The sequence below is a fragment of the Pristis pectinata genome, chromosome 1, assembly GCF_009764475.1.
Source record: "Pristis pectinata isolate sPriPec2 chromosome 1, sPriPec2.1.pri, whole genome shotgun sequence".
Taxonomy (NCBI): domain Eukaryota; kingdom Metazoa; phylum Chordata; class Chondrichthyes; order Rhinopristiformes; family Pristidae; genus Pristis; species Pristis pectinata.
In genome coordinates this window covers 119,412,792-119,430,454 of record NC_067405.1, presented here as the reverse complement: position 1 = coordinate 119,430,454, position 17,663 = coordinate 119,412,792, and the positions used below count along the sequence as shown (strand labels likewise).

The 17,663-nt window shown below is 38.4% G+C and overlaps 1 protein-coding gene across 3 annotated transcripts in view; it reads left to right on the top strand.

Moving 5' to 3' along the window:
* Nucleotides 1–16,939, top strand: part of LOC127576236 (exocyst complex component 3-like) — a 37,476-nt gene extending 20,537 nt beyond the window's left edge. For 2 of the 3 annotated variants that reach the window (XM_052026688.1, XM_052026678.1), the window contains exons 6-12: nucleotides 6,896–6,996; nucleotides 8,659–8,748; nucleotides 10,292–10,415; nucleotides 10,489–10,611; nucleotides 10,717–10,872; nucleotides 13,080–13,198; nucleotides 14,534–16,939. In XM_052026688.1, coding sequence (XP_051882648.1) covers nucleotides 6,896–6,996; nucleotides 8,659–8,748; nucleotides 10,292–10,415; nucleotides 10,489–10,611; nucleotides 10,717–10,872; nucleotides 13,080–13,198; nucleotides 14,534–14,714 — 894 coding nt within the window. In that variant the 3' untranslated portion in view covers nucleotides 14,715–16,939. The remainder of the gene's footprint in view (nucleotides 1–6,895; nucleotides 6,997–8,658; nucleotides 8,749–10,291; nucleotides 10,416–10,488; nucleotides 10,612–10,716; nucleotides 10,873–13,079; nucleotides 13,199–14,533) is intronic. The other variant, XM_052026697.1, reaches the window with a different exon arrangement.
* The last annotated feature ends 724 nt before the right edge of the window (nucleotides 16,940–17,663 follow it).

Genomic DNA, 17,663 nt, shown 5'->3' with positions numbered 1-17,663 from the left:
TAGACTTTGGAAAGGGGCCAACACAGTCCACAATCACCTTCGAAAAGGGTTCACCAAAAGCAGGAATTGGTTTCAAAGGAGCCACAGGGGGTTTTTGATTTGGTTTACCTACCATCTGACATGTGTGGCAGGTTCGACAAAACATCACCACATCTTTTCTCAAACCAGGCCAATAGAATTGTTTCAAGATCTTCCCCACAGTTTTATTCACACCAAAATGACCACCCAAAGGCATACTATGGGCCAGGTTTAAAATCTCATCCCTATAAACTTTTGGAACAACAACCTGATGAATAACTTCCCATTCCTCATTAACAGGAACATGAGGAGGTCTCCATTTCCTCATTAACACTCCATTTTTGACATAGTATCCAGTTGGCACCTTTTCAATCTCCTCACATGAGAGTGCTTTTTCTTTCAATTCTGTCAACTCAGGGTCCTTTGTCTGTTCCACCATAAAATCCTTCCTCGACAAAGACAAATCTTTAAATTCAGGCTCACTATAAGGATGTTGATCCTCCAGTGAAGACAGAAAAGTCTCAGATAAGGCATCATAATTTTCTTCCTGTTTAGGACTGTCACAAGGAACCACATCAGACTGCACCGGACTGTCTGTCTTGGCTAATTCTCTAGCTCTAGCTCGAGTCACCGCACATGATGGGTAAACATCTGAATCATCCTCAGACTCATCAATCCTTGGTTTGGTTGTTAACCGTACCACAGGATCACTTTCTCCATCTGCAAGGTCATTTCCCAATAACAAAGAAACTCCTTCCACTGGCAAACTAGGTCTTATCCCTATCTCGACTGGTCCTTCTACGAACTTTGACTTTAAAATCACCCTGTGAAAAGGGACAGACATGGTCTCACCTGTAACGCCTCGTACTAGATTTACTTCACCAGTGTCACTTTCTTCACCAAAATTTAAAACACTGTCCAGCAAGAGAGATTGACTAGCCCCAGTATCTCTAAGAATTTTCACTGGCACCTGGGGTGACTCATCATTCAGTGAAACAAAACCCTCTGATACATACGAACGGAATTCTTTTCTCACCTCCTCCAACTTTTCCGCTTTTCCCTCTTGCAAGGACTGATCTTTAACAGCATCTCCTAAACCTTTTTGATTTTTAATTGCCTGAAAGCAAACATTGGGCCCAGCTTCCTTCTTTTTCTTCAAAAGGGCACAATTAGATATCACGTGGCCAGGTTTCCTACAGTAATAACAAGTACGCTCAACAGGTTTCTCCAGCCCTGGCTTCTTTTCATCTTTTCCTTTTTGATTACCTCCCAATTTAATCTCTGGTTTACCTGGATTGTCTTTGTAACTCTTTTGAAAGGTTTTAGGTTGTCCCCATTTGGATTTATGGGTTAAAGCATAATCATCTGCCAACCTAGCAGTTTCTTGTAAAGTTTCCACTGCCTTTTCATTTAAATATGTTGTTAATTCAGCTGGAACACATCTTTTAAAGTCTTCCACCAGTATCAATTCTGTCAATTTATCATAATCCCCATCTACATTTTTAGCCAGGCACCATCGTTCAAAACATATTCTCTTTCCATTGGCAAATTCCATATAAGTCTGATCTGCAGATTTCCTCAAGTCTCTGAATTTTTGTCTATAAGCCTCAGGGACCAATTCATAGGCCTTCAATATAGCTTGTTTTACCTTGGTATAATCAGCTGCATCCTCAACAGACAAAGCAGAATAAGCTTTTTGAGCTTTACCTTTAATCACACTCTGTACCATAAGAGCCCATCCTTTCCTTGGCCAGTTTGAACTCACAGCAACCTTTTCAAAATGTTGGAAATACTGATCAACCTGATCTTCTTCAAACGGAGGGACTAATCGAACCTCCCTGCTGGCTGAAAAATCATCATCAGAATCAGATTCCGAACTCCTACGCTTCATTTGTAACTCATGCTGCCTCTTTTTCTCCTCGTTATCCAGCTCCATCTGCTTCATTGCTAGATCAGCCTCTATCTTCATCTGAGTTAGCTTTTGTTCAGCCTCTATCTTTAACTGGGTTTGCTCTCGTTCAGCCTCTAATCTCTTTTGCTCTCGTTCAGCTTCTAATTTATTTTGCTCTCGTTCAGCCTCTATCTTTAACTGGGTTTGTTCTCGTTCAGCTTCTATCTTTGCCAGCTGCACCTGTGCCTCAGAAATTGCTATTTCACTGCCAGGAAACTGTTTTAACACTTCCTTCTCAAACACCTTCTTTTCCACATAATGGCCAGCTATCAGTCTCTGAATATCTGTCTTTCTCATAGACTGCTTTACTTCTGTAAGGTTTAGCCTTGTAGCAATCTTTATCAGATCATCCTTTTTCGCCACCTCCAATCCCTTTTGGGTTGGTGACTCCAAAAATGCCTTAATATCCATTGCTGCTGGTTTCCACACACACAAGCCAATTAAAAAGAATTTATCAGACCTCCCTCAAAAATCTTTGGATTGAATCTCGAACAAATCTCGTCAATCTGGGGTACAATCCCAGACGACACTCGTTAACCTTGGGAACTATCCCGGACGAGCCCCCAATTTTGTCATGAACCAGCAACAAAAGAAACACACTGAGCATGTTTCAGTGTTAAAAACTATTTTATTAATCACTACTATTGATAATACGTAAAATAAAAGTAAAAATGTTAGTATGTTAGAATTCAAGAATGTTAAACCTCGAACGTTAACCCCAAAACTAAACTCTTCGTGTGTGTGTGTGACAAAGTCCAAAACTCCCAGTTCCTGAATGGTTCTTAAAGTTCAGTTCCGCAAGCCATAAGGTGAAATATGAGCAAGGGCTTCTTCAACAACCACCGTTGTCTGAAGATAAGATGTAGATGTAGAAAAACATAGAGAGAGTACATACGAAATCCAAATGTTCCACGATGGAACCCAAACGACTCTTCAGTGTTTACTCGGTAGTGACTTCCTCACCCCGAAAAGCATCCGAACCGTGGTCGTCCACATACAAATACCTGTTTCCTTCTACAGGTCAGCAACAAAGTGAACTCCACCGGATTACTTCCAGCTTCCATACATGGATTTCAGTGGCAAACACAGTTATTGTTTCTCATCCATCAATAGAGAAAACAAGCAGGCTGGTGTCTCTCTCCCTTCTCTCTCTCTCTTCTTCTTCTTCTGACTTCTTCAACAACGTCATTACGTCCTTTATCTTCTATTGACGTAAGCACGCCCCACACACACATACACACACACTCTCTATCTTAAAGGGACTTTCACTGAGTCCGTAACACTGCTGTAATTATTTCCACGTCCTTAGGACTACCTTTTATTCCCTACTTGTCCCATTACCAAGGGAATGAGCGTCATGGTTATATTACTGGACTAGTAGTACATCATAGAACATAAAACAGTACAGCACAGGAACAGGCCCTTCGACCCATGATGTTGTGCCAAACCAATTACATTAGTAGTAAAATGCCCAACTAAACTAATCCCTTCTGCCTACACATTGTCCATATCCTACCATTTCCCTCACATTCATGTGCCTATCTAAGAGCTGCTTGAATGTCCCTACTGTATTTGCCTCCACCACCACCCCAGGCAGTGCATTCCAGGTACCCACGACTCTCTGTGTGTAAAACAAAAAACTTGCCCTGCACATTGCCTTTGAACTTACCTCCTATCATCTTAAATGCATGCCCTCTGGTATTAGACATTTCAATCCTGGGGAAAAGATACTGGCTGTCTACTCTATCTATGTCTCTCATAATCTTATAAACCTCTATCAGATCTCCCTTCAGCTTCCACCGCTCCAGAGAGAACAACCTAAGTTTGTTCAACCTATCCTCATAGTAGATGCCCTCTAATCCAGGCAGCATCTTGATAAACCTCTTCTGCACCCTCTCCAAAGCCTCAACATCCTTCCTAAAATGGTGTGACCAGAACTAAATGCAATACTCCCGATGTGGCCTAACTAAAGTTTTATAAAGCTGCAGCATTACTTCCTGACTCTTGAACTCAGTGCCTCAACTAAGTGATATCAATGAATTAGTCTCCACAGCCCTCCAAGGTAGAGAATTCAAAAGATTAAAAACCCTCTGAGTAAGGAAATTTCTCCTCATTTCAGTTCTGCCCCTTATTTTGAGACTGAGGGGAAGATTAGGTAAGGACATAAGATTTTCTTCACTGAAGGACATGAGTAAACTAGAAAGGGCCTAAACCAATAAGCTAAAGACATGTTGGGCATAGAATATAAAAATGGGGACATTATATTGCAACTTTACAAAACAGTGGTTAGACTGCTCTTGGTGTATTGTGTGCAGTTCTGGTCATCTATAGGAAGGATGTGATTGCACTGGAGAACATACAGAGGAGATTCACCAGGATGTTGCTTGGATTGGAGGACTCCAGTTATGGGCAGAGATTGGATAGACTGGGTTTGTTTTCATTGGAATCGAAGGAGGCTGATGAGTGACCTGATAGAAGTATATAAGGTTATGAGAGGCAATAGATAGGGCAGATAGTAAAGTCTTTTTTCCATGGTAGGGGTATCAAAATAATAGGGTATGGTTTTAAGGAGAGAGGTAGGAGGTAAGATTTAACGGGTATCTTAGGCATAATTTTTTTTACACACACACAGTGGTTAATATTTGGAATATGCTGCCAGATGCAATTACTACACTTCAGAGGCATTAGGTTTACATTAAATTGGCAAAGCATATAAGAATACAGTCATCATGTGGGCAAATGGGATTAGTGTGGATAGGCAAAATGCACAGCAAGGTTATGGTGGACCACAGGGTCTTTTTTTTTGCTGTACTACTCTATGATTCTGCGAGTTCAAATCCCACCACAACAGAGAGGGAATTAAAATTGGTAAATTGAATAACTTAAAATAAATATAGTTCATGACGGCCATGAACTATTAGACTGTTGTAAAGTCCCTTCTAGTTTACTCACGTCCTTCAGTGAAGAAAATCTTCGGCCCTTATCTAATCTTCCTCTCAGTATCAAAATAAGGGGCAGAACTGAAATGAGGAGAAATTTCCTCTGTCAGAGGGTTTTTTATCTTTTAAATTCTCTACCTTGGAGGGCTGTGGAGACTCATTCATTGATATCACTTACAGCTGAGACCTTAGATTTTCAAAAGTAGAGGAACAAAGGGATACAAGGTTAGGAAAAGGAAATGGTGTTGAGGTATAAGATCAGACAAGATTTTTTTTGAATGGCAGAGCAGCCTTGAGCAACTGAGCGGTCAACTCCTGACCTGTTTCTTCTTACATGTTAAAAATGACTTGAGAATTACAACAATGTGGTTTGCTCTGTGAAACGGCCACACAAGCCATTCAGTTTTTTCAAACTGCTACATTAAACACATTATAAAAACAATCTGATCACCTGACACTGATCCAAACACTAGGTTTGGATATGACAAAAGTACCTCCAGTCCAGTTGATCTTAAAGTCTTCTTCACTAACATTTGGCTCTATTGTACTACCTGAAGAAACAGGAGACAGGGCAGCAGGAGTTAAGGAAGCCACCACCAGCGAATTTTCCTCTAAGTTGCATACTACCCTGGCTTGGAAATACATCACCATTCCTTCATTGCAACCAGATCTAAATCCCTACCCAGCAGCATCATTATATGGCAGTGATTTGAGGAACAGCCAACTTCTACCTATTCAAGAGTAATTAAGATATTTATTTATTAGTCACATGTACATTGAAACACAGTGAAATGCGTCTTTTTGCATTACTGAGAATGTGCTGGGGGGCAGCCCGCAAGTGTTGCCACTCTTCCGGCGCCAATATAGCATGCCCACAGCTCCTAACCTGTACATCTTTGGAATGTGGGAGGAAACCCACGCAGACCCGGGAGAGAACGTACAAACTCCTTACAGACAGTGGCAGAATTGAACCCGGGTTACTGGCACTGTAATAGCGTTACACTAACTGCTACAAAAGGACAGTCAACAAACACATCCTGTAAATTGGGAAAGACAAACATTTGTCTGTTTTTTTTTAATCTCTCCTGTCCTTGTTCTACACTTACTTGAAGCTATTTATTTCTAACTCCATTCAGTTCTGATGAAAGATCATTAACATGAAATATTAATTATGGTTCTTTCTTCAGAGATGCTAGATGAGCTGTTCAGTGTTTCCTAACATTTTGAAAATTAAATGCATCTCCTCTGTTTTAAACCCTTTTCTCTCAGCCTGTGGGAAGGAAGGGAAATATTAAAACAGTGTCAGTATGAATGTATTCATTCTTGGATAAAATGGCACCATGCTGCCATTTAGGAGCAGGGTAAAAGTAACATAGAGGCGACATCCCAACCCCCCCCCCCCCCCCCACTGCGTTACTGCTATTCAAGTAATGGAAATTAGCCCTTGCACTACCCAAAAATTTGAGGCACAGAATAAAATCTGCACTCGTGGAACTTACGTGAAAAAATGTAAATAAACACAATTTTTATTTCAACTTGCATTTCTTGATGCATGTGCAGATGATGTTGCTTTGAATTACTGAAAATCAAGATACGGACAATTTTCCAGGAATGCAACCACCCCTATAACATGGAGGTCTCCTGTAATTGAGTGAAAGAAGTTTAATTTAAAACATACAGCTCTATATCTTCCAAGAAGAACTTAACATGTTATTAGTGATTATTCTCTTTTTGCTATTGCTCTATGATTCACATTACCCATGGGACATGAAATAGATTCCTTCACATTAACCATATCCTGCAGTAAATTACATCTGTGTAATGCCTGACAATGACTGGAATTAACTTCCAGTATAATAATCAAAAACATTAAGTCTGATGTTCTAAAAATCCAAAACATGTACTGTTTATATTTTTTGATCAGCTCCATTAAGAAAATTAAATATAGTTCTGCAAATAATAACACCTCAGTTATTTAACTTTTCAGATGATTGTTGCACATCTAAACGAATCTGGCAAGATTAGCAAAGATCTGAAGGAGAAAGTTTTATGTTACTACCTGGAAGAATTATCAAATTTTATACACTGGTAATTTTTATCATTGCTTTAATTATGTCAATGCTAGACTTCTTTACAGTCATTTCTCTACAGCCTCTGTTACACAGGTGATTTTGTAGCAGTGGAACTACAATAAGTTACTGCAAATCAGAATGATTAGAGCCGGCTTCTTCTGAAACAGTGTGCCAGTTAACCCAGGGATCTAGTTTTTGTGCCTATTTTATAGTGAAGGATAGAAAGATAAAAGATGTAATTCAGCATGGGAATAGAGAATCAGGGGTTTAATGTTATAGCCTTAACTCTAATCCATGCTTCATTTGATAGTGCTTCCCTGGTAGAAATAGAGAAAATCTAAATTATCCTATTAAAAAGTTTTAAATCTGGAATATGTACTTCCATTCTTACTATTTTTATGTAACTCCTCTTACTCTCTTTTGGAGAGTGCCTTATCTTCATAAAATAATATGATCATGTGCGACTGCCTTGACATAGAACTTACAGCACAGAAACATGACATTGAGTGTAGGTGTTTATGCTTCGAACAAGTCTCCTTATCTAACCCTAGTTGCAAATCCTTCTCTTCCTTTTATCAGCAACTTCACCATTAAGGCATCAGTGAAAGTTGCCTCAGGTTCCATGTTCTAATCATAAAGTTGCAGAGACATACAACAGGGAAACGGACCCTTCAGCCCACTAAGTCCGTGCTGACCATAAACCACCCATTTACACTAATTGTAAATTAATCCCCTTTTTTATGCTCTTCCCATTTTCTCATCAACTACCCCTAGATTCTACCACTAGGGGCAATTTACAGTGGCCAATTAACCTACCAACTGCATGATTTTTGGGATGTGGGAGGGAACCAAAGCACCTGGAGGAAACTCGCATGGTCACAAGGAGATCACACAAAATTCACACAGCATTTGATGTCGGGATTGAACCCTGGTGTCAGGCATTGTGAGGCAGTGGCTCTATTAGCTGCACCACTGTGCCACTCTCCATGTAAAGAGAGTTCTTCCAAATTTCTAGTGGATTTATTAATTAGTGTTATATTTATGGTCCTTTGTATTTAACCTTTCTACAAGTAGTAATATCTCCCTTATATTTATAATTTTAAGGGATTAAATCACTATCATGGTTTCCAAAAAAAAGTCTTTTTTGACAGATATAAACTCCCACCATCAGCTTTGTAAGTTGTTTTTCCTTCAACAGGTTTCCTATATTTTTATACCATGTGCAGAACTATATACAGGTGCCTAGGTGTAGTCAACCAAAGGTTCCAAAAAGATTTCACCTTACTTTCCTATTTTCCAGTTCTGCTCCCCTAAAATTGAATGCCAGTGTTTTGTTTGCATTTTTATTGTTTTGTTATCATATCACAATTGAATTTAACCAACATTTGAGCATAGTAAAATAATAAAAGGCTATACGGGAACATTATCATTCAAGATTTGAATAAAGCTTTTCTTTAATAATTAGTGAACGCTTTTGGCCAAGAAAAAATATTTTCAGTTTTCTTTATAGTTCTATCCAGGAACTAACATGTCTGTCTATCAAAATATCACAAGTACTCTGTTGACTAATTTAAATATTGAAATATTATCAATATAAGGATTATGTTTATCCATTAGACTTTTGTTGCAGTAAGAGTTAATGCACTAGTCAGATTTTGTTTCTATGATTTGAATCTAGCTACCAACAAGACTTGAAAGACAGAAAACAGAGTGTTCCAAACCCACTACCACTCCTGATTGTAAGCATCAACAGCTACATTGATCTTGGGTAAGTTTTATTAATGATTAGAAATAAATAACATGAACTCTAAAATACTATAATTTCTATGGTGGTTGCAGATTGAACATCACCTTCTCGAGCAAATCGGGATGGCCAATAAATGCTGGCATCCTCACCTTACAAATAATTTCTTAAAAAATTACCAATGAAGTACTTTGGAAATGTGATCACAAACAACAGTCTGAATCCCATTTTGCCACTTTATTCTAATGTCTCTCATTTTCCTTTTATTTTCACAATCTATTCCATCTATTCCTAAGTGTCAATGTGGTGATTTACCTTCTCTCATTAATTCTGAATGCATGTTCCTCAGGTTTTGTGTATGAGGATAGCAAGATCTTAAAAAACAAGAGACAAATAATCAGGTGATTTGGTTACCATGCCATTGAATGAGGAATAATATTAGCTTGAGTGCTGGTAGAACTTCCATGCTCTTCCTCAAAGCCTGCCATAAAATATTTTGTGTCTGACAGAATGAACAGACAGGGTGCCACAGTGCAATACTCTAATAATTCTGCAGTGAATTGTCAGCCTAGATTATGTGCTGAAATCTCTGGAGTAAAGCTCTCAAATACCAATATAGAAGTATCCCAAAATTCAGCTCATCAAGCCTATTCTTGCAAAGAAACCTATGGCAGCTTTTTTTTTATTGATTCAAAAATTCTGCTACAATTACCATACCTGAAAGCACTTCCAGCTATTTCTCAAAACAAGAAAAAACTTTACCTACTAATAGTTTCCACGTAGATTTACCTAATGCATTCCATCCATTTGGAACATTTAAAAGATTCTTCCCTTGCTGCACTTTCAGATAAGAGTATAAATTTCCTAGTTTCTCAAACATTTGGTTAATTTCTATAGTTTTTCTGTGGACTATATCTAGCAGCTTGGACGTTTCCAGGATATTTGTGTTTGCCACTTTCCTGTAAAAGACTCAACAGGCCATTGGCCCATCCAGATTGCATTGGTCTTTTTCTTCTACATAGGCACCTGTCCAAATCTCATTTGTTTACTTTGTTCCCATAGATTTTATATCCCCTTTCCTTTAACAACTTGTTTTATGCTGATGTGGCCATTTGTACCACACCCCAACCCCCACTAATTCTGGTAGCAGCGTTTACAATCCGTTTTTAAAATAAAATTCCTGCACTTTGTCTTGTAACTGGTAAAGGGCAAATTTAAGTATTATTTATACTTTGTGCAAAAAAATTCTCAATAGATGGAAATGACTATCAAATCCATATCCTGTAACTCATCCCTTCATAATTTTAAATACCTCCATCAAATCACCACCTGACTGCAAAATAAAACAAACTACAGTGGATGATGAAAACACTGGCAAAAAAGGCAAAGGAATATTTTGCCCACTGCAGTCACAAAGTATAGTTCCAGCATGATATGGACACAAGATGGCACTCCAAAACCTAGCTTGACAACTAAAGCTCCATAGCTAACAACTACACTTTCACTTATGGTTATTATTTGATGCACAGAGTATTATTACTTATATCTTCCTTCCTATCCAACACAGCAAATTCATAAAGACTCTTAAAGAAGACAATGCTGCACATGTCAACAAAGTAGAAAAGATATTAAAGAAAGCCGTACAGGAGCTCAACAAAATTCTTTCTGATGATCTTCTGTTTAAAGTGTTGGTATGTTGGCAATAGTTTTCTCAAATACTTTAAGTATCAAGGATGGTGCTATACTGGAATTTTTATTTTCTAGCATTGTTTTAAGAAGCTCATGACAAATAAGTGGTTGTCCAGCAGTGAAGATTTTGATCAGCTAATAAACATGGCTGAAAAGCATTGCGAAGAGTTCAGGAAAATGAAACAGGCCAATTGCAAGGTATATTGCTTATTGCTCTAAAGTAAAAAAGGTTAAGTTATTAAGTATCTTAAAGAGGGTGCACATTATATATAACCAAAAGTTATATATTTATTTAAATAAAAGGTGCTGATTTCTGATCTCCACTATCGGTTTGTTAGAGAGTACATTACACCAATCATGAAAAGGCACGTCAGCTACAAATCATCTACAAAGCGTGTTACAGCAGCAAATAAGATAAGAGAAGAATTAGGAGCAATAAATAAGATGTATGAAGAATTTGTAAGTAATATACCATTTTATGTTTCCTCCTGTTTTTTTTTCTTGCAAGTAATTGGTACAGCCCAGTGCTAATTTTCTCTGTGAGCCAAAGCAAACACCACTGCTCCATCATCTGCTGAATTGCGTAAATATTCAGCTAGCTCCATTTGGAATTAATTATGTAACCTATATCTAGTTAATGTATCAACTGTTCCTTTTAATCTTCAGCATTATTTGAGATTTGAATGATTTTACAGTTTCAATAAATCCTTTAATATAAAATTTTTGATATAAAATTTAGCTACATCTTGGTGAAAAAGACAGATTTATGAATATTTGTTTTGGGAATCACTCTGAAAATATTAATTAGCTTCCAGAAAATCTCCACAAATATGTAGACTTCCAAGGGCATTTATCTGAAATTTCAAAAGACAATGTCAGCAGCTAAGAAAAAAGCACATATTGTTATGGATTGTTTTTCTTTATTAGTATGTAAAAATGGAATTAAGTTGCTAAGAAGTGGAAAAAGCATAAAAATACACAGTCTGGTGATAGCTTAACAGAAATCCTATTACCTCAAAGATCTCTGCTAGGTCCAGAAGCTCCAGTTTGAAAACTCTTGATATATATTTTGATTATTGTTCTTGATTAATTACAAGTCCAGTTTGCTTCATAATGAAGAATGATTCGAGACACAGAGATAGAAGTTATTCAAGAGGCATCTCAAAATGGCTCTCACCAGCAGGCCCAGTTGATTTGTGCATGAAGAATGGAGCAAACCGTTAGTATGTTATCGAGGGTTACTATATTATAGTGATTACCTTAGTGACTAACTGCCAGAAAAATGGATTATTGATAAAGAGAGACATGAATTTAACTCCTACTGTGGCAGCTTGGGAATTGAAGTTCATGTATTGAAATGTAAAACTACTAATGGTAACCATGAAATGAATGGGTCATCATAGAAACCAATATACATCAGTAATGACATTCATTAAAGGAAATCTGCCATTTGTACCTGATCAGGCTTATGTTTGATTCCAGATTCACCAATGTCGATAGGGTGGTTAAGAAGGCGTATGGAGTGTTGGTCTTCATTAGTCGGGGTATTGAGTTCAAGAGCCGCGAGGTGATGTTGCAGCTCTATTAGAACACTGGTCAGACCACACTTGGAGTATTGTGTTCAGTTCTGGTTGCCTCATTATAGAAAGGTTGTTGCAGCTTTAGAGAGGGTGCAGAGGAGATTTACCAGGATGCTGCCTGGATTGGAGAGCATGTCTTATGAGGATAGGTTGAGCGAGCTAGGACTTTTCTCTTTGGAGAGAAGGAGGATGAAAGGTGACTTGATAGAGGTGTACAAGATAAGAGGCATAGATCAGAGACTTTCTCCCAGTGTGACAATGGCTAACACAAGGGGACATAATTCTAAGGTAAATGGAGGAAGGTATAAGGGGGATGTCAGTGTTTTACACAGAAAGTGGTGGGTGTGTGGAACACACTGCATGAAGAGGTTGTGGGGGCAGATACATTAGGGACATTTAAGAGACTCTTAGATAGAAACACGAATGATAGAAAAGTAGGGGGCTATGTGGGAGGGAAGGGTTAGATAGATCTTAGAGCAGGATAAAATATCAGCACAACATTGTGGGCCGAAGGGCCTGTACTGTGCTGTAGTGTTCTATGTTCTATTAATGTGACTGATTCTTTACTGGCTTTTCAGTTCAACAGTACATGGGGATGGGCAATAAATGCTAGCTGGCATTGCCAGTCATATCTACATCCTGTGAACAAATAAATTTAAAAAAATTTTTATTACATGCATGCTTGAAAATGTTAATATTTAACAAATCTGTTTAAGGTAAATTTATATGGATATATTTATTCAATCTATCTTCTCATTTTATGAAACTGAAAATAGTGCTTTTTTTAATTAACGGGAACTGAGAAGTGTGACCATGATATCAGAATAAAATAGCATGTTTTGAAAACGGTTGCATAGTTTTATAAAGCGGCTGTAATCAACCTGCAATCACTGGTAAAAGTTAGTTCTAAAATATAGTTCATTTCAAAGTGTATAAATAACTGCATTAATTGTAATTATTTAAATATTAATATCAACAGTATTGTAGTTGAATAACAGAGGAAAATGAAAACTTGTCTTAAAATGTGTCAGTATAAGTAATTTATTTTAATTAGTAAATCTTTCAACTATATCTTTTATTTCCCAGGGTAGCTCTGCTTCATGGCTTTTTCCAGTAACTCAACATTTGTCTGATTTTATTGGTACAAATGAAAATGAACTTGAATCAAAACTCAACGCATTATTTGAGGACTATCCAGATATCGGGTAAATTGCATACACGTGTTTTTATCTCAAGATTAAGAGCTTTTCATGCTGTGATTATTGGGCTAGAAATTGCACTGCACCTGAATAGGCACAATAAGTCAGTGCTGGTTTAGGGAGGGGAGGAGGACCATGCCAATTTAGTGCAGCAAGCTTCAGCGGTGATATTCTAATGTGCCTAAAGCCCAAGGCACAATGACCTTGCCTGCCACTGTAGACCATTACAAGGAAATCACAGAGAGCCAAGCAGTGGTGATGGAATGAGAGGATTGGGGAAGGGGAAGGTGGAGGGTCAGGCCCATGAAGGGATGGCAGGATATGGAGGGTCACATTTGGGGAGACAAAGGTCTGTGCTTGGAGGGGAAAGTGAGTGGAGGCAGAGGATTGGGCTGGATGAGAAGATTAGTAGAGGGGGATGGAATGATGGTAAGTGGTAATAATCACTAAGCAAAATTTTTAAAGAAGAACATACCTGTTGGAACAAGTGCCTTATTCCTCAAAGAAGTGGATCTGACCAGATTGGACCCCTTTAAGGAACTTGGAAGCAGACTGCTCACTCTCCAGTTAAAGCCTACATCAGTGCGTGAGATCTGCACGGTTTCCAAGCCTCGTGTATGCAGGATAATTTGGTGCAGTTACCTGTGGTCTGATCTCACTGCATATGCTTAGCTGCTTTAGGCTTTTAGTGATCAGGCTTTTGATAGAATGCCATCAAATAACATAGAAAACATTGCAATTTCAAAAACACAGAGATCTGAGAATTGGAAATGTTTAATGGAGAATTTGGACTTGCAATTAATTTGCCTTTGTTTAAATTCATTATTTATCAGTAAAAGTGCAATAATTGATCCAAAATTAAATGCAAAGAGATAATATTTCAACTCTGCATTTCACACAGTGCTTTGTAGATTCTCTGCTTACTAGCAGAAGCCATTATTCAATGTTAACTTATTATGGCGAAGTTTTCAGCTTCTCTTAGTTATGCAAACTACCTTTACACGTGTTGGTGTGTTTTGGCTGAAGCTCTGAGCCCGAGCCCTGTAATTCTAATTTATTTTTCATTTCTCGGCTTTCCTTTTGACCTTCCCTCCTCTTAAGCAGTCTTAATTGCACTTATCTACGGCAACTTTCTGCTGTCCTCCTTAAGTAAAAGCTCCACCCAATTCCCACCTCAACTATTTACTACACTGTTACTCGTTATCTCCTATCACCATAGCAGTCTTGAATCCCCTTAAATAGCTACAATTTATACCTCATTAAATGTATTTATAATTTGAAAGAAATCTTAAAATGAATATGCACATATTCTCATTATTGTTGATACTTTTTATCTTACAGCGAAGAACATATTTCAGCCCTTCTTTATTTCCGTGGGATTTCAAGAGGAGAAAAGAAAAACAAGTTAATGAAATATTTCAACCAACTGGAGAAAAATTTGAAAGATCCAATGAAAACTACCCACCCATTTCTTTTTGCTGAAATAATCACTGGACCAGTGACCTGCCTGCCATCATTTTAATACATTTTATAATCCACAAATGGAATATTTATGTAGATATCATAGTATAAGAAGAATATCTTCATTGTTTGATGGCTATGCAAATTACAGTTATCAGTTACTTCTTACATAAACCCAGATTGCATAAATGTGATTTAATGTTTGTATTGAGATTGTCTATAAATCCTGATAACAGCATGCTATTATTGGAATTAAGTATTGGAAACAATGAAATTCACTTAATATTGAATAATGGCTTCTGTTAGTAAGCGGAGCAGCCTTGTGAAATGTAGATTCTTTGCAGTGTCTGCAGATAAAAGTAAACTTATACCCAAGCACAGCCTATGCTCTGTTCATACACAGGGTCCCTAGGGGGTCCTGAAACATCTCATGCCAAATTCAGTTGTTCCAGGTCTTTATTTGAGGTGGAATAACTACAAGTCTCCGATTTGAATTAACTAGATAAAACACAGGAAATACTTAGCAGGTCAAGCAGCATTGGTGGAGAGAGGAAAAACAAAGTCGCGTCAAAACCGGCTTCTGTAATTTCTGCCACCTTCAATGAGATGTCACCATCAGACACATCTTCATCTCTCCTCCCCTTTCAGCATTCTTAAGGGACTGTTCCTCCTCAACCCTCTGACTTGTTTTTCCATCTCTACCACTACCCTTCTCACAGCACCTTCTCTCAGAAGATGTAACACCAGCCCTTTTTATCTCTTCTCTAGACTTCTTATAGGGCAAGCACAGATGCACAGCTTAAACTTAGTGTTTTGTACTTGGTGTTCATGATGTGACCCCCTCTGCAAAGGAGAAGCCAAACATGCTTCTTTTCTAAATTTTCCCAATTCTAAAGGAAGGTTGTTGACCTGAAACATTAGCCCTATCTCTCTACACAAATGCTGCCAAGCCTGCTGAATATCTCCAGCATTTTCTGTTTTTATTTGAGATATCCAGCAGCTGGAGATTTCTGCTTTCAAGTTGGATTTTATATTAATATAGATTTCTCTCCTGTGTGTTCAAAAGAAATGAACTCCCTTCCCCTTTCAAAAGAATCATGGACCTGCCTTATCTGATATTGTGGATCATCAAGCCGTTTAGATCAGCTGGGAATGTGGTAAAATGCAGTTGACTGATTGACCATAGGTAATTCATCTTGAGAATAACTTTGCATTTATGACTGGGACCACTGTTCAAACTTCAAAGTTCCACCATCCAGCAGGAGCAGTTGGTGAATGGAACACCACTACCTGCAGTCTCCTCTCCAAGTTGCACACTATCCTGAATTAGAAATACATCAATGGTTCAGCTCACTACCACCTTCACAAGGGCAATTAGGGAAGCCAATAAATGCTGATCTAGCCAGCAATACCAGTGATTAAAGAAAAATAACAAGCTGTGGGAATGAACAGGTAGATGTGTTTCTCCTTCAAGCTGCTGTCTCCTTTGACCTTCTGGTGGTGGTGCAGAGATGCAAGTCCAGATAGCTAGACTGACAATCCAGAAACCTGACTTCCATTGCTTGCCAGCTGTGGAATTTAAAATCAGTTAATGATTTGGAAAAACAACAACTTATGTAAATAATGAGGACCACAAAAACTAGAGTACTATAAAAACATACTGCACTTCAGGGGAAGAAATCTCCCATCCTGGTCTGGCATTATGTATGGCTTCTGTCCCATCCCATGTAGTTGCCCTGAATGCTTTCTGAATTGGCCTAGCAAGTCGTTAAGTTGTAGTGACTCCACAGGAAAATAAGTAAATAGATAGGTGTTATCTGCCTCACATTCACATCCCAGTTATTCAGAAATTTCAAATAGTTCAGAATTAACAGCTTTATGCAGGAGAGTTCCCGACTTTGCATATTTTTTTAAAAAAACTTCCTTCACTGCTGCATCCCTGGATACTAACTGCCATCAGTTTTAGACAGGAATCAGTCCAACATTACCTGAGACACTGGTCAGGATCAATACATCAGTGGCAAAACAGAGATAAAGTGAGCAATCGCACTGTTGGGGCAGCAGAAATGTTTGTTCATTGCATATGACTATTTTCTTAGATGTTTAGACACGTGAATGATAGAAAAATAGGGGGCTATGTGGGAGGGAAGGATTAGGTAGATCTTAGAGCAGAATAAAACGTCGGCACAACATTTTTGGGCCAAAGGCCCTGTATTGTGCTGTCGTGTTCTATGTTTGTAATTGTTATGAATAAACTGTATATTCAATGTAGCTGATTTGTTTAATTATAAATAAATACTGTAGCTCTGCCAACTGATAGACTGAATTCTCTATTCTACTGAAAGTACGGAGAGTTAATGTGATAAGCACTTTCTTTCCAGTTCTGGGAACATGATATATTGCTAAAAAATGTAGGCAGTTGGACAGTTGTTAGAGGGGATTTCCAAACAACTTACAGGAAAGACGAGGGAAAATAATCCAGTTAAGCAACATGGAATGCTTGGCTTCACCCTTCAAGTTCCCAACCACTCAATTATTCACAGGCAAAATGACGATTGATTCACTGTAAAAATTCTAATCGACTCCTGGGTGATGCAAGCGGACAGACCAGAACAACAACTTCAATTTTTGTCCATCTCAATACTTTCACTGTGCCCCTCACCATTCCGGCCATAACCTCTGATGTCCCCACCCCCCGCCATATCCAAACCCTGCCAAATATCAGAAGCAGGACCTAACCCGGCAATTTTCCTCTTGAAAGCCTGGTTGAACAGCTCCCTCCCATAGTGGTCTGATCAAATCTCAAATCTGGCTCTAAGCTCAGGCTACTGGCAGCAGCAATCCCTGCTCTCCTGTGCATTTCTGAGGCATAGACTACCTACGGCAGGCACCACAAATCATTGGCAAGGTATCTCCGATCCTTCAGATCCAAAAGGAGAAAAAATACAACAATGTCAGTGTCCTCCCCCAAGCCAATATACCCATCACTGAGGCTCTAATCACACTCTGC